A 15,462-nucleotide genomic window follows, 5' to 3' on the forward strand; every position below is an offset into this window, starting at 1 on the left:
GTGGAAACTTTTCAACAGAACAGCATTTATTTGAGACAAAAATCTTTTGTAACATTATAAATGTCTGTACTGCCACTTTTGATCAATTTCATGCATCCTTACTGAATATTCTTAAAACAAAAAACGTACTGACCCCAAACTTTTGAACATAATGCCCTTTTTGTCATCATATGCAAAATACTGTAGATACAGTAAGATATTCTATGTAACATTTTTCCCAGGAGGCCTCTCACCGGGTTGAAAACCTGCAACCAATATGAAGATCTGAAGTGCAATTGACAGGAAGGTTGAAAGTTAAAAACAGAGAAAGAGAGAGGGACATGAGACAAAGGAAGAATGATAATCCTGTTATTTCATTACTGTCAAACCTCTGACATCAACCACTGCAGCAAAATGCATTATGGCTATGAAACAGAGAGAGAAATTCCTCTCTCTTCACGGCACAAGATGATCCTGGAGTGTGTCATAATTTCTCCAAACTAAAGGGGTTTGTGGGGGAGTGTAAAATAAACCTCTCTATCATCAACACAACCACGCAGTAATAACAATCTGAACACGGGATTCATACTCCGATGTCACAAATACATTAAAGCCTGTTAAAAGACAAAAGTTTGACTCACAATAACTGTCTGACATTAGAGTACTTCAACATACACTCTTATAAGAAAAAGGTTCTATATAGAACCTTAAGGATTCAGTCAGGCGCTTCATATTTAGATCCTTTTAGTGGTTCCCATCATGGGATCAGTTTGAGGATTTAGTTGATTAATTTTGTTTTGTTTATCATAACCTGGTAAACATGAACGTTTTATGCAATCATTTAAGACATTTCTCCTAACCTTTAGGGCATAAAGGGTCCTTTAAAACTCAGTCAAGATCTATACAGAACCCCAATGAACCTTTTTTTCCCCTAAGAGTGTACAGTGATCATGTTTCAATGAGCATCTGCAGACTTTTCAACGACAATTAAATATTAAGAGCATGTTGCTCATTACTATCACTTAGTAACACTATCCATTCACACTATTAAATGGCCACTAATGTAAAGAGTCATGTGAAATAAGTGAATAATTCATTTAGTCGCTTTAGACAAATAAAATCAGTCATTCATTACATGGGATAATAAACAATCTGTCCAACTACTGCAACCCAAGTTACCAGTTAAACTGGGCCTTGTTTACCAAACCAAGTTTCAAAGTTTGGGGTCAGTGAGATTATAAGATAAGATAATTAATACTTTTATGCAACAAGGATGCATTAAATTGATCAATAGTGACAGTAAAAGACATTTATAATGTTGCTGAAGATTTCTTTCAATTAAATGCTGTTCTTTTGAGCTTCATCAATTCTTAAATTCATCAAATAATTCAGAAAAAAAATGTATGAAAAAATGCACAACTGTTTTCTACATTGATCATAATAAGAAATGTTTCTTGAGCAGCAAATCAGCATATCAGAAGGATCATGTGACACTCAAGACTGGAGTAATGACGCTGAAAATTCATCTTTGACCTGCAATCCTAACAAAACACTAGCACTCGTTTCCCACTGCTGTATTATAACTGCCCTACTGCAATAAAGTTCATTAATAATGCCAATAATAACAGTAACAGCAATAAAACAACCACCATAGAATGTTGTTTTTACAATTTCTGCCTTGCCTGCACTGCAATTCAAAGACAACTAAACAGTCAAGACCAAACAATAGAATAAAAATGTCAGTTGCGAAATCTTCTTGATCACCTATTTGATTCCAGTGGCGTTTTTGAGTGCTGACCCAATTAAACACAGTTAATCTGATTAGCCCACTGACCTCTCCCCTACTGACCATCATACACACACTTGTTGACAGCCTGAGGAGTTTACCAGGAACATAATAGCACTGATGATCACTGCAATCCACACTCAAAACCAGCTAATAAAGAACAGCTGCGATTGTTGATTGGACATAACTTGAGATCATTTGTGCTTTCAGCGTGCTGTGTTTATACTCTTGTGGACGTCTGCAGCGTGCGGTGCTTTGGTGCGCTAGACGTCTCTGTGGTGGATTAAATATTTACTGTTTCTATGAAAAGAATCGAGGGCCTTGTTTAGATGCCCTCCGATTTGGAATAACACTGAAATTCTGTCTAATCCACTCATACAGCCTTGAGGCACCTGCCTGTCAGCTCCTATTCTTCATACAGCATGGAAAAAACAACACACACATGCACACGCAAAAGTTTCCTCATCCATATGGACACGCAAAGAGATTTCATCTTGGAGTGTTGAAACGCATGCACTGCATTTTTTTCCTCAGCATTTTTTCCCCAAGTACAAATGCTTACTTCAAAAGCAAAATGACAAGTTAACAAGTCTTGTTTTCTGACTTTACACTTAAAGGGACAGCTCACCCCAAAAAAAGAAAATTCTGTCATCTTTTACTCATCCTCTCAAGTTGTTCCAAACCTGTATGAGTTTCTTTCTTCTACTGAACACTAAAGAAGATATTTTGAAGAATATGGGTAACCTAACAGTTGTGGGGCACTTTCATAGTATGGCAAAAAAAATTCCATGCAAGTCAATGGGGTCCATCAACTGTTTGGTTACCTTCAAAATATCTTCTTTTGTGTTCAGCAGAAGAAAGAAATTCATACAGGTTTGAAACAACTTGAGGGTGAGTAAATGATGACAGAATTTTTATTTTGAAGTGAACTATTCCTTTAAGTAACTGTAAAACAAGACAAAACTACTGAAACCAATTGCAGTGTGGAATTCTCTTAAAGGGAAAGTTCACCCAAAAACAAAAATTCTGTTTTTATTTACTCACCCGCATGTAATTTCCAAAACTTATGACTAATGTCTATCTTCTGTGGAAAACTAAATAATATATTCTGAAGAACAGTTTTTGTCAGTCAGTCGGGACCAAAATAATATTGGACCCCATTGACTTTCATTGTATAGAAAAAACTAAACATTGAGACATTTTAAAGTTTTTGTGTTCCACTTAGGAAACAGTAAGTCACACAGGTTTGGGTGAGTAAATAATGACAAAATTTTTTTTTTGGTAAACTATCCCTTTAAATATAAAAGTATGATGTTCTCTATCGCAATAAACACATTTAAGCTCATGCACATCCCATTTTTGTTCTCCCACACACACACACGGAGGTCTCACCGCGATCCGCAGCAGTGTCCCCTTCACTGATGCCCATCTGTCTTGCCGGCGGTCAATGACCAGGATGAAGCCGACCCCCGTCGAGCTGAGACTGAAAATCAGAAAGAGACCATCACCATGGCAGCAAGGGCGCGCACACACACACACTTCCAAAAATCATAAACATTGACATACTGAAGATGTCAGATGCCTTAAAAGCCATCATTAAACAGGTCTCTACTAACAAACAAACACACTGCAGTCATCCTTACACATCAGACTGGCAAATTAACCAGCACTCTGTATACTGCAAACATATTTCATTTATGAGAAACACATCTGCATTTGCCCCCACACACTCAAAATGAATGCAAAAATGTAGCCAAAAGCGTATTAGTACACAGAGACGTACGTTGAAATGCACTAGCCCAGAATGCAAGCGTAGAGCAGAGATGCTGAGCTGGTTTCTACGTCCATCACCATGGAGAACGCCAGCAGAATCAAGCTGCTTTTTAGTGACCGAGGCAGCGGAAAAATCCAATTGCACACTCCTGATATAAAAAAAAAGCAGCTTGAATGCACAGCAACAACCCCCAATGCTGATATTCCAAGTGTCCTTCAGCAGATTTCGATGTCGTCAGAAGGTTTCTTTCTTCCCTTCAGTACACCTTTGCTTTCAGCCACTCTGTTTATGGTTCCATTTGAATGAGTGCCACCGTAGGCACAGACCGGGAGAACAGCTACACTTTGCCTCCCCCTCTACAGCGTCCAATCGTGCAGCATCAGGTGCTCCCTCTCAACCTATCAGAGCTCAGGAGAGCGCTGATGGACAGAGACCCAGAGACTAGCTTGAATTGCGAATGCAGAATGTGGGTGTGAGATAGGTGCGGATTGATAATGAAAGCTCCTCCCAATAGAAACTGGCACTGCAGATACTCGTGTATCAAATCTGCCGCCATTACACTGACATACAGATTGTGTCTCTCTTCTTCTGGCTCGCGTTACCGCTCCCGCCTTCTCCACTGAATTTCACACTCCCATCCCTTTTCTCTCCTCTCAATCCCACCTCCCCTGTCCCCCCCCCTCTCAGCCTCTGGCTGTTTTTCTCAGGAACGTTTGTTCTCCACTCCTTTCATAGCGGAGGGTGAGATTAAGAAGGGAAGGAGAGAGACGTAGGGGTCGTATCAGCTGAAAAAGTCTCTGTGTAGAGCTGCACTGACATTGACTAATGACCTTGAGTGTCTGTCAGTAATAAAGATCAGAAATCTGATTACAAACATCACTGTAATTATAACCTTCCATTCAAAGGCTTCTGGGGGGTTCTAAAGCCATCGGGTGCTTCATTGCACATGATTTATTGTCATACTGGTGCTTAGTCTATTACTGTTTTTAATTATTGTTCTGTGTTGTATTAAGAGTGACATGTAATATCATTTTTTAAAAATTCTAGATAGCTGGATGCTTTGAGTGAACAATGGGATGAAAGCATTTGCATTTTCATTGTTAACACCAAAAAATATATAACCACAAGATATTTGGGTTTGACTGTAAATTGTTAAAATATTATCAAAATATTAAAATGTAGTATTGTAGATGTTTTGCCAGAAACCACAGAGCAAAATCGGGGCAATGTCTTACCAATCTTTGGATGAATTTTACAAATAAATTGTTTTGGTTATATTTCAAAGAATTGTTTTGGTTATATTTCATAAAATAAAATGAAAACAAACGCCAAAAAACAAATTAGAATAAAATAAACAAAAACTAAAATAAAATAAAAACTAAATAATAAAATAAAATGGACTTCTGGCATTGTGGCATAATTTTCAAGCACATTTCCCTGATTGCATTATGTGTCCAGACAGTAGCATAATGATGTTTAATTTATTTAAATTAGCATTAATTCAAGGTGGTAAACATTTTTTTTTATTGCATTACAATCCTTTGGGGCTAAATGTACTTAACTGTCGTGAAAAAAATGTCACGATGCAATTAAAGGTTTTCTGGTCAATGGTTTTCTTCAAGTAAAACAATTTCCTATTTCTTTCTTTTGTGTTGAAATATGACTAGTGCACATTCTTGAGGGGTTTCATGACATTCACCCCTTTATTTCATGAGCTGCTGTATTTTCTCCTGAACTACTCTCATTCACCAAATCAGAACCAAATTAAAACCCCATCAGCCATTTTCAGCATGAAGAAATCCATCTAATTACTCAATCACCCCCCCTCTCTATGTTTCTCATGGGAATCATGGGGAAACAAGAGATGCAGAGAGAGCGAATCACTCTTTCATTAGAATATTAACAAGGGGTGTTAAATTAAAGAGGATTTCACAGCATCAGCAAATAGACCAATGCACTACTGAACTTTCACAAGGATTAATATTTAAAAAAAAGAAAGAAAAAAAGATATACACATGCTAATTAATTCAACACATCTTGGCTACTTAATGATATGATGGCATTTCCAAGTCAATAATAACAATAAATGTATTTCCCTGAGAATCTCATGTATTCAGATTATTCACAAACTAAGAATGCATATGTAAAACAAGGGGCATCAAGATCACCTTGTTAACCATGTACATAATCACACATTCTAATTGAATATGCATGATGAATATTAATGAGACACCAGTCACACACACACACACACACACACAAGCAGGCAGTCTTGTCACATATTCATTGAATTGCAAAAAGCATGATGTTACAATGGGAAAGCATTAGATTGCCCCCTTCTGTCCATTTCAAGAACTAAAACAAAACACCAAAATATTTCTCCTCCAGTCTCTCATATACAGTCCAGTGATTTGAATAAATAAAATAATCTAATCATAAATTAAATACATATAAAATTTAGTTTTTAAGATAGACTTTTTATTCTAGATTGTAATAGGTTTCTAGTTTTCTAGCGTTTTAATAATTCTAACAGGATTCGCTGGGTAATTTATTGCTCCCACACTTTTTCACCAACGAACTTCAATGACACTTCCAATCGCTGATCATCACAGGATGTCAGAATTAGAGTATTAGAATACATTAAACGCATGTCTCTAATAAAACCCTCAATGATGACTGAGGTTATCACACTGGTTTGCAACGCAAGTCTACACTATCTACAAGCACTTCTTAAATAATGACTTTTATAGGTTTTAAGAAAAATATTTATTTTCACATTCCCTGATATTTCAGAGATTCCCGTGAATCTAGGAACCCTGGTTATTTTTGTGTGAGTGCTGGAAATGACTGATCCCTCCACCTCCTGTTTTCTCACCTGGGAATGCTGGTCAGGTATGTCAGCACATTGTGAAACTCCTGTTCCTCCAGCTCACCAAACGCCGGGTACTCTGGGAAAATAATGATGGGGCTGCCATTTTGTCCTCGGCCACCTGGAAACGCAGATTTGGAAGAATGCAGCTGTTAGCAATTCTGTTTAAGACACAGCATGAATATTAAACATCTTTTTATTTCATTTTGCCTTGTAATACAGATTTGCACTGTTATAATATATGAAACCCTGCAGATTAACAGTGGACATAGTCTATAACCAGTGACCTGGAAGCAGCGTTAACCTCCTGAAATCATCTGAACTCATTTATAGCCATGACCGACCTTAGATCTGAGACATTTGAAGTATCAACACGTATGCATTTTAAAAAAAGTCTTCTACCCACAAGGGGGCACTTCCACATCTTCCCATGTACAGCTCACACAGAGGAAGACAGACTGCGTATATTCACAGAAGACTAATCTCAGCTATTACAAACTGCATAGATGCATCAAGGACATGAGGCAATGTCAAGGGCACAACGCAACGCCATGAGGACAAAACCTTCAAATCTCCTCTTTTCCGGTCACTGAGCTTTCAAATGCAGATGATAAACATCATCCACATCATTACTGAGGCTTTAATTTTGTCAGTCTCTCTCTCTGTGTCTGTGTCTGTGTGTGTGTGTGTGTGTGTGTGTGTGTGTGTGTGTGTGTGTGTGTGTGTGTGTGAGAGAGAGAGAAAGAGAGAGAGACAAAGGGAAAGAGGAAGAAGGACATGTTTGGTGCATTATGTGCAATGACAGAGGTCATGTGATGTGTGTGTGTGTGTGTGTGTGTGTGTGTGTGTGTGTGTGTGTGTGTGTGTGTGTGTGTGTGTGTGTGTGTGTGTGTGTGTGTGTGTGTGTGTGTGTTTGGCTGCTACACTCTGAAATTAATAGAGCAGGATGGATCCAGAGCTCACACATATTAACACCTCTATGACAGTCACACACAGACACACAGGTGAACACACAAGGTGAAAAGGACACTGCTGTCGCATTTGTAATCATAAGTAGAGCAAAACCAAAGTGCTTCAGTCCATCTGGACCAGGTGAGAGAGAAAGAGGCAGAGGGGGGGATCATTCCATTATAATAAAACATGCTATACAAAAAGACAAAGAGGGTTTAATCATACTCAACACACACAACCTAGGGGGGTGGGGGGTAATACACACAGTATTGAACAATGAAAAAATTGCAATGACATAGCGTAGAATTGAGTAAAAAAGGGAAGAAAAGAGAAAATGGAGTAGACTGGAACATAAAGGGTCAAATAGAACATGGTAAATTAGAGTATACTAGAGCTGAAGATAAAAGACAGTAGAATTATGTATAAAATAATAGAATAGAGTAGAGTTTAGTAGAATGGAGTGTAAAACAGAAGAACAGAGAAGAATAGAGTGGAATAATGTATGAAGATGGAAAATAGAGTAGTATGTCTAGCAAGAATAAATCAGTACAACATAGTAGAATGCAGTATATTAGAGTAAAATGGAGATTGGAGAATAATAAGGTAGAATAGAATAGAATAGAATATAGTATAAAGTATAAAACAGTAGACTATAGAATAATGGAGTATATTAGAGTAGAATGGAGTATAAAACAGTAGAGTGGAGTATATTAGAGTCGAATGGAGATGAATAAGGTAGAATTGAGTAGAATGTAGAAAAACAGTATATTAGAGTTTAATAGAGATGGTATAACAGTAGAACAACATAATGGAGTAGAATATAGTAGAATGGAGTATAATAGAGTAGAACGGAGTATAAAACAGTAGAATATAGTATAATGGAGTAGAATAGAAAAAGTAGAATATAGTAGAATGGAGTATAAAACAGTAGAATATAGTAGAATGGAGTATATTAGAGAAGACGAATGGAGTATATTACAATAGAATGGAGTATAAGGTGGTAGAATAGAGCAGAATGTAGAAAAACAGTAAATTGAAGTTGAATGGAATATATATGGGTAGAACAGTAGAATGGAGTAGAATTTAGTATAATGGAGTATAATAAAAAATAATAGTAGAAGCAGAGCAATGTAAAATAGAAGAATAGAGCAGAATGGTGTAAATTAAATTAGTGTATAACGGAGTAGAGTAGAATGTAGTAGAATGCAGTAAATAATCAGAACACACACACACACACACACACACACACACACACACAAAACATACCCAAGAAGTAAGGAACACGGACAACATTAACAGGAAAAAAAGATAAAACACTCCATACAAAGATTTAATCAAAACTTCACATACTGGGTGACTTTAGTTTCCTGTGATTCCATCACACACACACACACACACACAACACACAACACACAACACACAACACACAACACACACACACACAGTATGATAATGATAATATCAGACACGGGCTGCTGTAACCGTCTGGAGGAAAAAAGTTGGTCAGTAAAAGATGAAAAGAGCAAAAAGGAAATAAACAGAGGGAGAGTCTAGAAGTTGAGGTCTGTCATTAAATCTAGGTGGAGAACTGAGGCATGAGACCAGCAGAGACCAGAGGAACATGTTCACCACAGGAACATAAACACACACACACTCGCTCGCTCGTTCCTGCATTCACAAGGCACTAAGTAATCAATGTTCCATACAGTGCACTAATGGGAGGTTGGTAAAAATGAGTGAGCAATCTAAAAACAAACAAAAAAATTATTTGTACAGCATTTCTCAGCAGTCCTCTCCAGATGTAGGCAATGCAGTGTTGGCTAGAGCACATCAGTTGTGCACTCTAGATGGAAACAAACTTTCCACTAAGAATTCAGGCAACAGTATAAAATGGAGGACACCCCTTACAGTGCACAACACAACTGATAATGATTTCTTAAGGTAAAAGCCCACCAGTTAACAGAAGCCAGAGGTGCAATGAACACTGATTCTGGTAAACCAGTGTCTTTAAATATAGTACTGCCATAAACAACGCATTAAAAATGAACCATTATGCACTGAACTCTCTCTCTCTCTCAAAAGGTAACAAAAATACATTTAGTATTATGAAACTCCTATTTGTTTTTGTAAATAATTTTGCATGAAATATCCTTGTTTCTTTAACGATGCAACTTGGTTGTTGTTCACTCTTCTGGCACTATCGTGGTAAATGTTTCATGGCATGTATAATGCATGAGTTCAGAGTCAGGTTTGTAAATATTCAGAGACTCTCTCGTAGATTTGATGCAATAAAAGCATGAGGGGTTTTATAGAAAAACCTGAATCCCAATCTAATCCTCTTATTCACCATAAAACTCTCCTATAGGACTCACACACAGCCTAACTGTCATTCAAATATCCTCGCAAAACACATCAGAACGGTGTTGTCAAGCGCATCGTCAAGGCAACACTAAATAATTAAGGGGCGTTATCCTGGGCAACCTGAGCTGGGCCCTAACTGGGTTATTTACGGAGACTGGAGAGAGTTTCTGGAGTGTTATTAAGTGACTGCGTGTTTATGTGGAATCTGTGCTGATATGTTCTGAATGAATCTGCCGTTGACACCGTGAAAGCAGACATTTATAAATAATCTCTGTTGCGTATTCACTTCTGACTCACATGCCACATGTGAAACCGGACACATCATACTCAGGATACTGTCAAAGCACTATAAATATAGCTCATAAGATCACATAATAAACATTGATCAGCGAACATAAATAGAAGCTCAAACGTGCTGCGTAACAAGAGATGAACCTCATTGGTTCTTGCTGAAGCTCAAACGTGCTGCGTAACACGAGAATGAACCTCATTGGTTCTTGCTGAATCTCAAACGTGCTGCGTAACACGAGAATGAACCTCATTGGTTCTCGCTGAAGCTCAAACGTGCAGTGTAACACGAGAATGAACCTCATTGGTTCTCGCTGAAGCTCAAACGTGCAGTGTAACAGGAGAATGAACCTCATTGGTTCTTGCTGAAGCTCAAACGTGCAGTGTAACACGAGAATGAACCTCATTGGTTCTCGCTGAAGCTCAAACGTGCTGCGTAACACGAGAATGAACCTCATTGGTTCTCGCTGAAGCTCAAACGTGCTGCGTAACACGAGAATTAACCTCATTGGTTCTCGCACATCAAGCAAACATCCTTGAGCTTCCGTTAACTGATGTGTGCACTAATGAATGTTTATATGTGAATAAAAGCTTACATTCAATCTGTTCATCATATAAAGCGATCGAGTCTCTTTTGAAAATTTTGGACTAAATCGCTCGAGTCATATGGATTAGTTTTTATGATGGCTTTATGAACTTATTGAAGCATCAAAGTGGTAGTAGTGTAGCTGTCAATGGAGGGACAGAAGGCTCTCAGATTTCATTAAAAAGATATTCATTTGTCTTCTGAAGATGAACAAAAGTCTAATGGGTTTGGAACGACACGAGTGTGAGTAAATAATGACAGAATTAAATTTTTTTGGCTGAACTAACCCTTTAAGTGAGTTATTTACTTCATGCAGCAGACACTGCAGAAACAATGAGAATGTCAGCATTGATTTCTGAAGGATCATGTGACACTGAAGACTGGAGTAATGATGCTGAAAATTCAGCTTTGCCACCACAGTAATAAATTACATTTTAAAACATATGGAAAAAAAGTTTTTACTGTATTTTATAACAAATAAATGCAGCCTTGGTGTGCATAAGAAACATGAACCCCAAACTTCTGAATGGTAATATAAGGTAATGTAAAACACCTTAAATTGTGTTCTTTCCTTAGGTTAAGGTCCATGTTTAAAGCAAAAAACAATTCGCACACAGATTTGTGCCTATTACACGGGGTCTGCTGCACAAAGTCAGTTTCAGTAACTTGCACTACATGACTAACTTGCTCCGGAGCAGGTTTTATTCTGGGTTAGAGAATCGCAAACCAAAACTGGACCAATCAGTTGTGAGCAAAGTGACACATCTGACGCAATAAAGCCACTCCCCCTGTATCTCTCGCTCCAAATTAAAGCAGTTTATGGTCATAACATTTTAGAGACAAACTGCCTATCATTTAATTATGTTTAATTCATTTAACATATACAGTGAGGAAAATAAGTATTTGAACACCCTGCTATTTTGCAAGTTCTCCCACTTAGAAATCATGGAGGGGTCTGAAATTGTCATCGTAGGTGCATGTCCACTGTGAGAGACATAATCTAAAAAATGTTTTCCAGAAATCACAATATATGATTTTTTAACTATTTATTTGTATGATACAGCTGCAAATAAGAATTTGAACACCTGAGAAAATCAATGTTAATATTTGGTACAGTAGCCTTTGTTTGCAATTACAGAGGTCAAACGTTTCCTGCAGTTTTTCACCAGGTTTGCACACACTGCAGGAGGGATTTTGGCCCACTCCTCCACACAGATCTTCTCTAGATCAGTCAGGTTTCTGGGCTGTCGCTGAGAAACACAGAGTTTGAGCTCCCTCCAAAGATTCTCTATTGGGTTTAGGTCTGGAGACTGGCTAGGCCACGCCAGAACCTTGATATGCTTCTTACAGAGCCACTCCTTGGTTATCCTGGCTGTGTGCTTCGGGTCATTGTCATGTTGGAAGACCCAGCCTCGACCCATCTTCAATGCTCTAACTGAGGGAAGGAGGTTGTTCCCCAAAATCTCGCAATACATGGCCCCGGTCATCCTCTCCTTAATACAGTGCAGTCGCCCTGTCCCATGTGCAGAAACCCCCCCCCAAAGCATGATGCTACCACCCCCATGCTTCACAGTAGGGATGGTGTTCTTGGGATGGTACTCATCATTCTTCTTCCTCCAAACACGTTTAGTGGAATTATGACCAAAAAGTTCTATTTTGGTCTCATCTGACCACATGACTTTCACCCATGACTCCTCTGGATCATCCAAATGGTCATTGGCAAACTTAAGACGGGCCTTGACATGTGCTGGTTTAAGCAGGGGAACCTTCTGTGCCATGCATGATTTCAAACCATGACGTCTTAGTGTATTACCAACAGTAACCTTGGAAACGGTGGTCCCAGCTCTTTTCAGGTCATTGACCAGCTCCTCCCGTGTAGTTCTGGGCTGATTTCTCACCTTTCTTAGGATCATTGAGACCCCACGAGGTGAGATCTCGCATGGAGCCCCAGTCCGAGGGAGATTGACAGTCATGTTTAGCTTCTTCCATTTTCTAATGATTGCTCCAACAGTGGACCTCTTTTCACCAAGCTGCTTGGCAATTTCCCCGTAGCCCTTTCCAGCCTTGTGGAGGTGTACAATTTTGTCTCTAGTTTCTTTGGACAGCTCTTTGGTCTTGGCCATGTTAGTAGTTGGATTCTTACTGATTGTATGGGGTGGACAGGTGTCTTTATGCAGCTAACGACCTCAAACAGGTGCATCTAATTTAGGATAATAAATGGAGTGGAGGTGGACATTTTAAAGGCAGACTAACAGGTCTTTGAGGGTCAGAATTCTAGCTGATAGACAGGTGTTCAAATACTTATTTGCAGCTGTATCATACAAATAAATAGTTAAAAAATCATATATTGTGATTTCTGGATTTTTTTTTTTAGATTATGTCTCTCACAGTGGACATGCACCTACGATGACAATTTCAGACCACTCCATGATTTCCAAGTGGGAGAACTTGCAAAATAGCAGGGTGTTCAAATACTTATTTTCCTCACTGTATAATTATATTAACTGACAATTAATATTAAACTTTGCATTTAAATTAATATAAATACAATCTTTTAGACAGATTAAGCTTACATGTATACTTTTGAGGTCTTTGTGAACCTATATAAATTATTATTTAAATTCAGTTGATACACTTGTATTGATATAGTCTGATATTTTCTTTCAGCTGCCGTCTCAAGCTTTGGCTGCGGCAGCAGTGTTTATTCCTGCCTTGTGAATGCAATTAAATTCATGATATTTCACGTTATCTCATCTTCAAAAGATAAGTGAATTGCATGGCTCTCTAGCAAGAAGTGAATTAAATTGAACTCTCCATGCTGCTGTGATTGGCTGTTCGCAGCACATGACACACTCTTAGGTCCATGCGCTTCAGAGTTATTCACTAACTCCGGTTCAAACTCTGACAGAGACTGTTTATACCGAGCATTTTGAGCCCGATGAACCTGATCTAAACCGGGCTGAATTTGTGTGGTTTTGTCAACTCTAAACCTACACTGAAAGTTTTTTCAACTAGCTTCATGCAAAAGGCCTCTGATTTTGCTTATTCAATGTACATATCTATTTGCGCTACTTGATGTTAAACCCAGAAGTTTCTTGTTTTGAAAGGTTCTTTTAAAATCAGTTCTTTCTTTTTAACGTTATCAGTGTTTTGTTGTACATGTGATCATTTTAATAAAGCTTTCAGGATCTCTGACAGTCAGCACACAATGGTCTTTGTTGGCAATGCATTCTGGGACTGATTGCATAGGAGACTCACCTGACAGGAAGGCAAACTGTTTCCTGAGGTCTGGGCTGATGTCTGCGGCACACAGAGGACTGCTCTCCTGCTGCATAATCTCATCTGGAGGAAAAATAATGACATTTAGTTAGTCCACAGAGTCATAAACAAAAAAAGTTGTTACTACACTTTTAAAGTGCCCCTATTATGCTTTTTCAGATATTACCTTTCATGCAGTGTGTAATAGAGTTGTTTGGTCTGCAAACTTTTATAGATTAAAGTGCACGATTTATTGTCTCCACAAAGAAAGAACCGATTCTGAATCCTTGATCAAACCGTTTAGATACTGCGAGAAAAGAATTGATGCTGCAATATATATTATGATAAAATTAAACTGTTTTTGATTTGGATGCATGTAAATCTATTTTAGGAGACCTCCAAAACAAAAATAGCATAATAGCGGCACTTTAAAATGAAAAAAGTGACTTTTTAAAAGACTCTAATTTATCCAAAAACCATCACACAATATCATAGACACAGAAATGTGACTTCACATTCTGAATCCAGATGTGGGTTATAGTGAAGATGGCATGCTCTTGATCAGAGTTTGAGAAGAGAAGCTGTATGAATGGATGGAGGTGAGTTTGGATGGAAGAGCAGTTGAATGGATGGAAAGATGGAAGAGCAGTTGAATGAAAGGATTGATGGAGATGAGAAGGTGAAAACAGAGAAAAAGGAGAGCATTTTCATGTGCATCAGGAGATGATGGATTATTGTAAGCAGCTTTTGAGAGTCTTGAGCCGCTGCGGTGTGTGTGCGAGTCACTGCTGTGGTGCACCGCATCTCTCTCATGCTCAGACTCTAGGACTATGATATTCAAGAGTTTATATCGGATATTGAGTATATATTGAGTTCATATCGGATATGAATTTAGGCCAGTGTGAACATGAATCAAACAAAACAAAATGATCCATCCTGACTAACCACTGGCACAGTGCCTATCAGCAAGGATAAGTCACTGGACAGCAGTCGGAAACACACACGCACACACACACACACACACACGCACACACACACACACACACACATCTGTCTTTCCTGCTGTCAGGTGCTTGGGACCTTAAGGAATCTCAGTTAGGGATCTTGAACTCAGCATATGTGTATGCAAGTAGGTCACAGATAAACAGTACTGTAAGTGGGCTTACTGATTTCATCATTAATTCTCTTTCTATTAGTCTTCACAGCAACTCACTGTAGTTTACGCGGCACAAATGTTAAAATGTTCACTCAAGACAAATACAGATAACATCCCTGTGTCCAGCCAACGACAGCAGACCACATCCATCTGTGCAACAGACCATCTGGGTCGACAACACAGAGGTTGTAAGAAACAGATAGGATGGCTTTTGCTGCTTTAAATTAGCAACAAGTAAAATATTAATAGTTGTATGTGTTGTAGTTGTTACCGTGATTTATACTATGTTACTTTTGATTATTCTGTGAGATATAATATATTGTCTGCAGCAAAAAAAAACAAAAAAAAAAACAAGCACAACCTTCACATCATCTGATAATGTTAATATAATCTCCTCACACAGGAAATGCCCTAGTTTGGAAGCTGGAGTACATTAGAGAAGCCGTCAGGAGAA

The 15,462-nt window shown here is 38.3% G+C and overlaps 1 protein-coding gene across 8 annotated transcripts in view; it reads right to left on the reverse strand.

Annotated features, from left to right (window-relative positions):
* mcf2la (mcf.2 cell line derived transforming sequence-like a) overlaps positions 1-15,462 on the reverse strand; it is a 72,962-nt gene that overhangs the window by 29,078 nt on the left and 28,422 nt on the right. For 7 of the 8 annotated variants that reach the window (XM_084104559.1, XM_084104553.1, XM_084104558.1 and 4 more), the window contains exons 2-4: positions 13,853-13,936; positions 6,415-6,529; positions 3,158-3,248 (exon numbers count right to left, since the gene is read on the reverse strand). In XM_084104559.1, the coding sequence (XP_083960685.1) occupies positions 3,158-3,248; positions 6,415-6,529; positions 13,853-13,936 (290 nt within the window). Of the gene's footprint in view, positions 1-3,157; positions 3,249-3,548; positions 3,844-6,414; positions 6,530-13,852; positions 13,937-15,462 lie in introns of those variants that run through there. The other variant, XM_084104557.1, reaches the window with a different exon arrangement.

This window comes from Abramis brama (genome assembly GCF_963993115.1).
Source record: "Abramis brama genome assembly, chromosome: 2".
NCBI lineage: Eukaryota > Metazoa > Chordata > Actinopteri > Cypriniformes > Leuciscidae > Abramis > Abramis brama.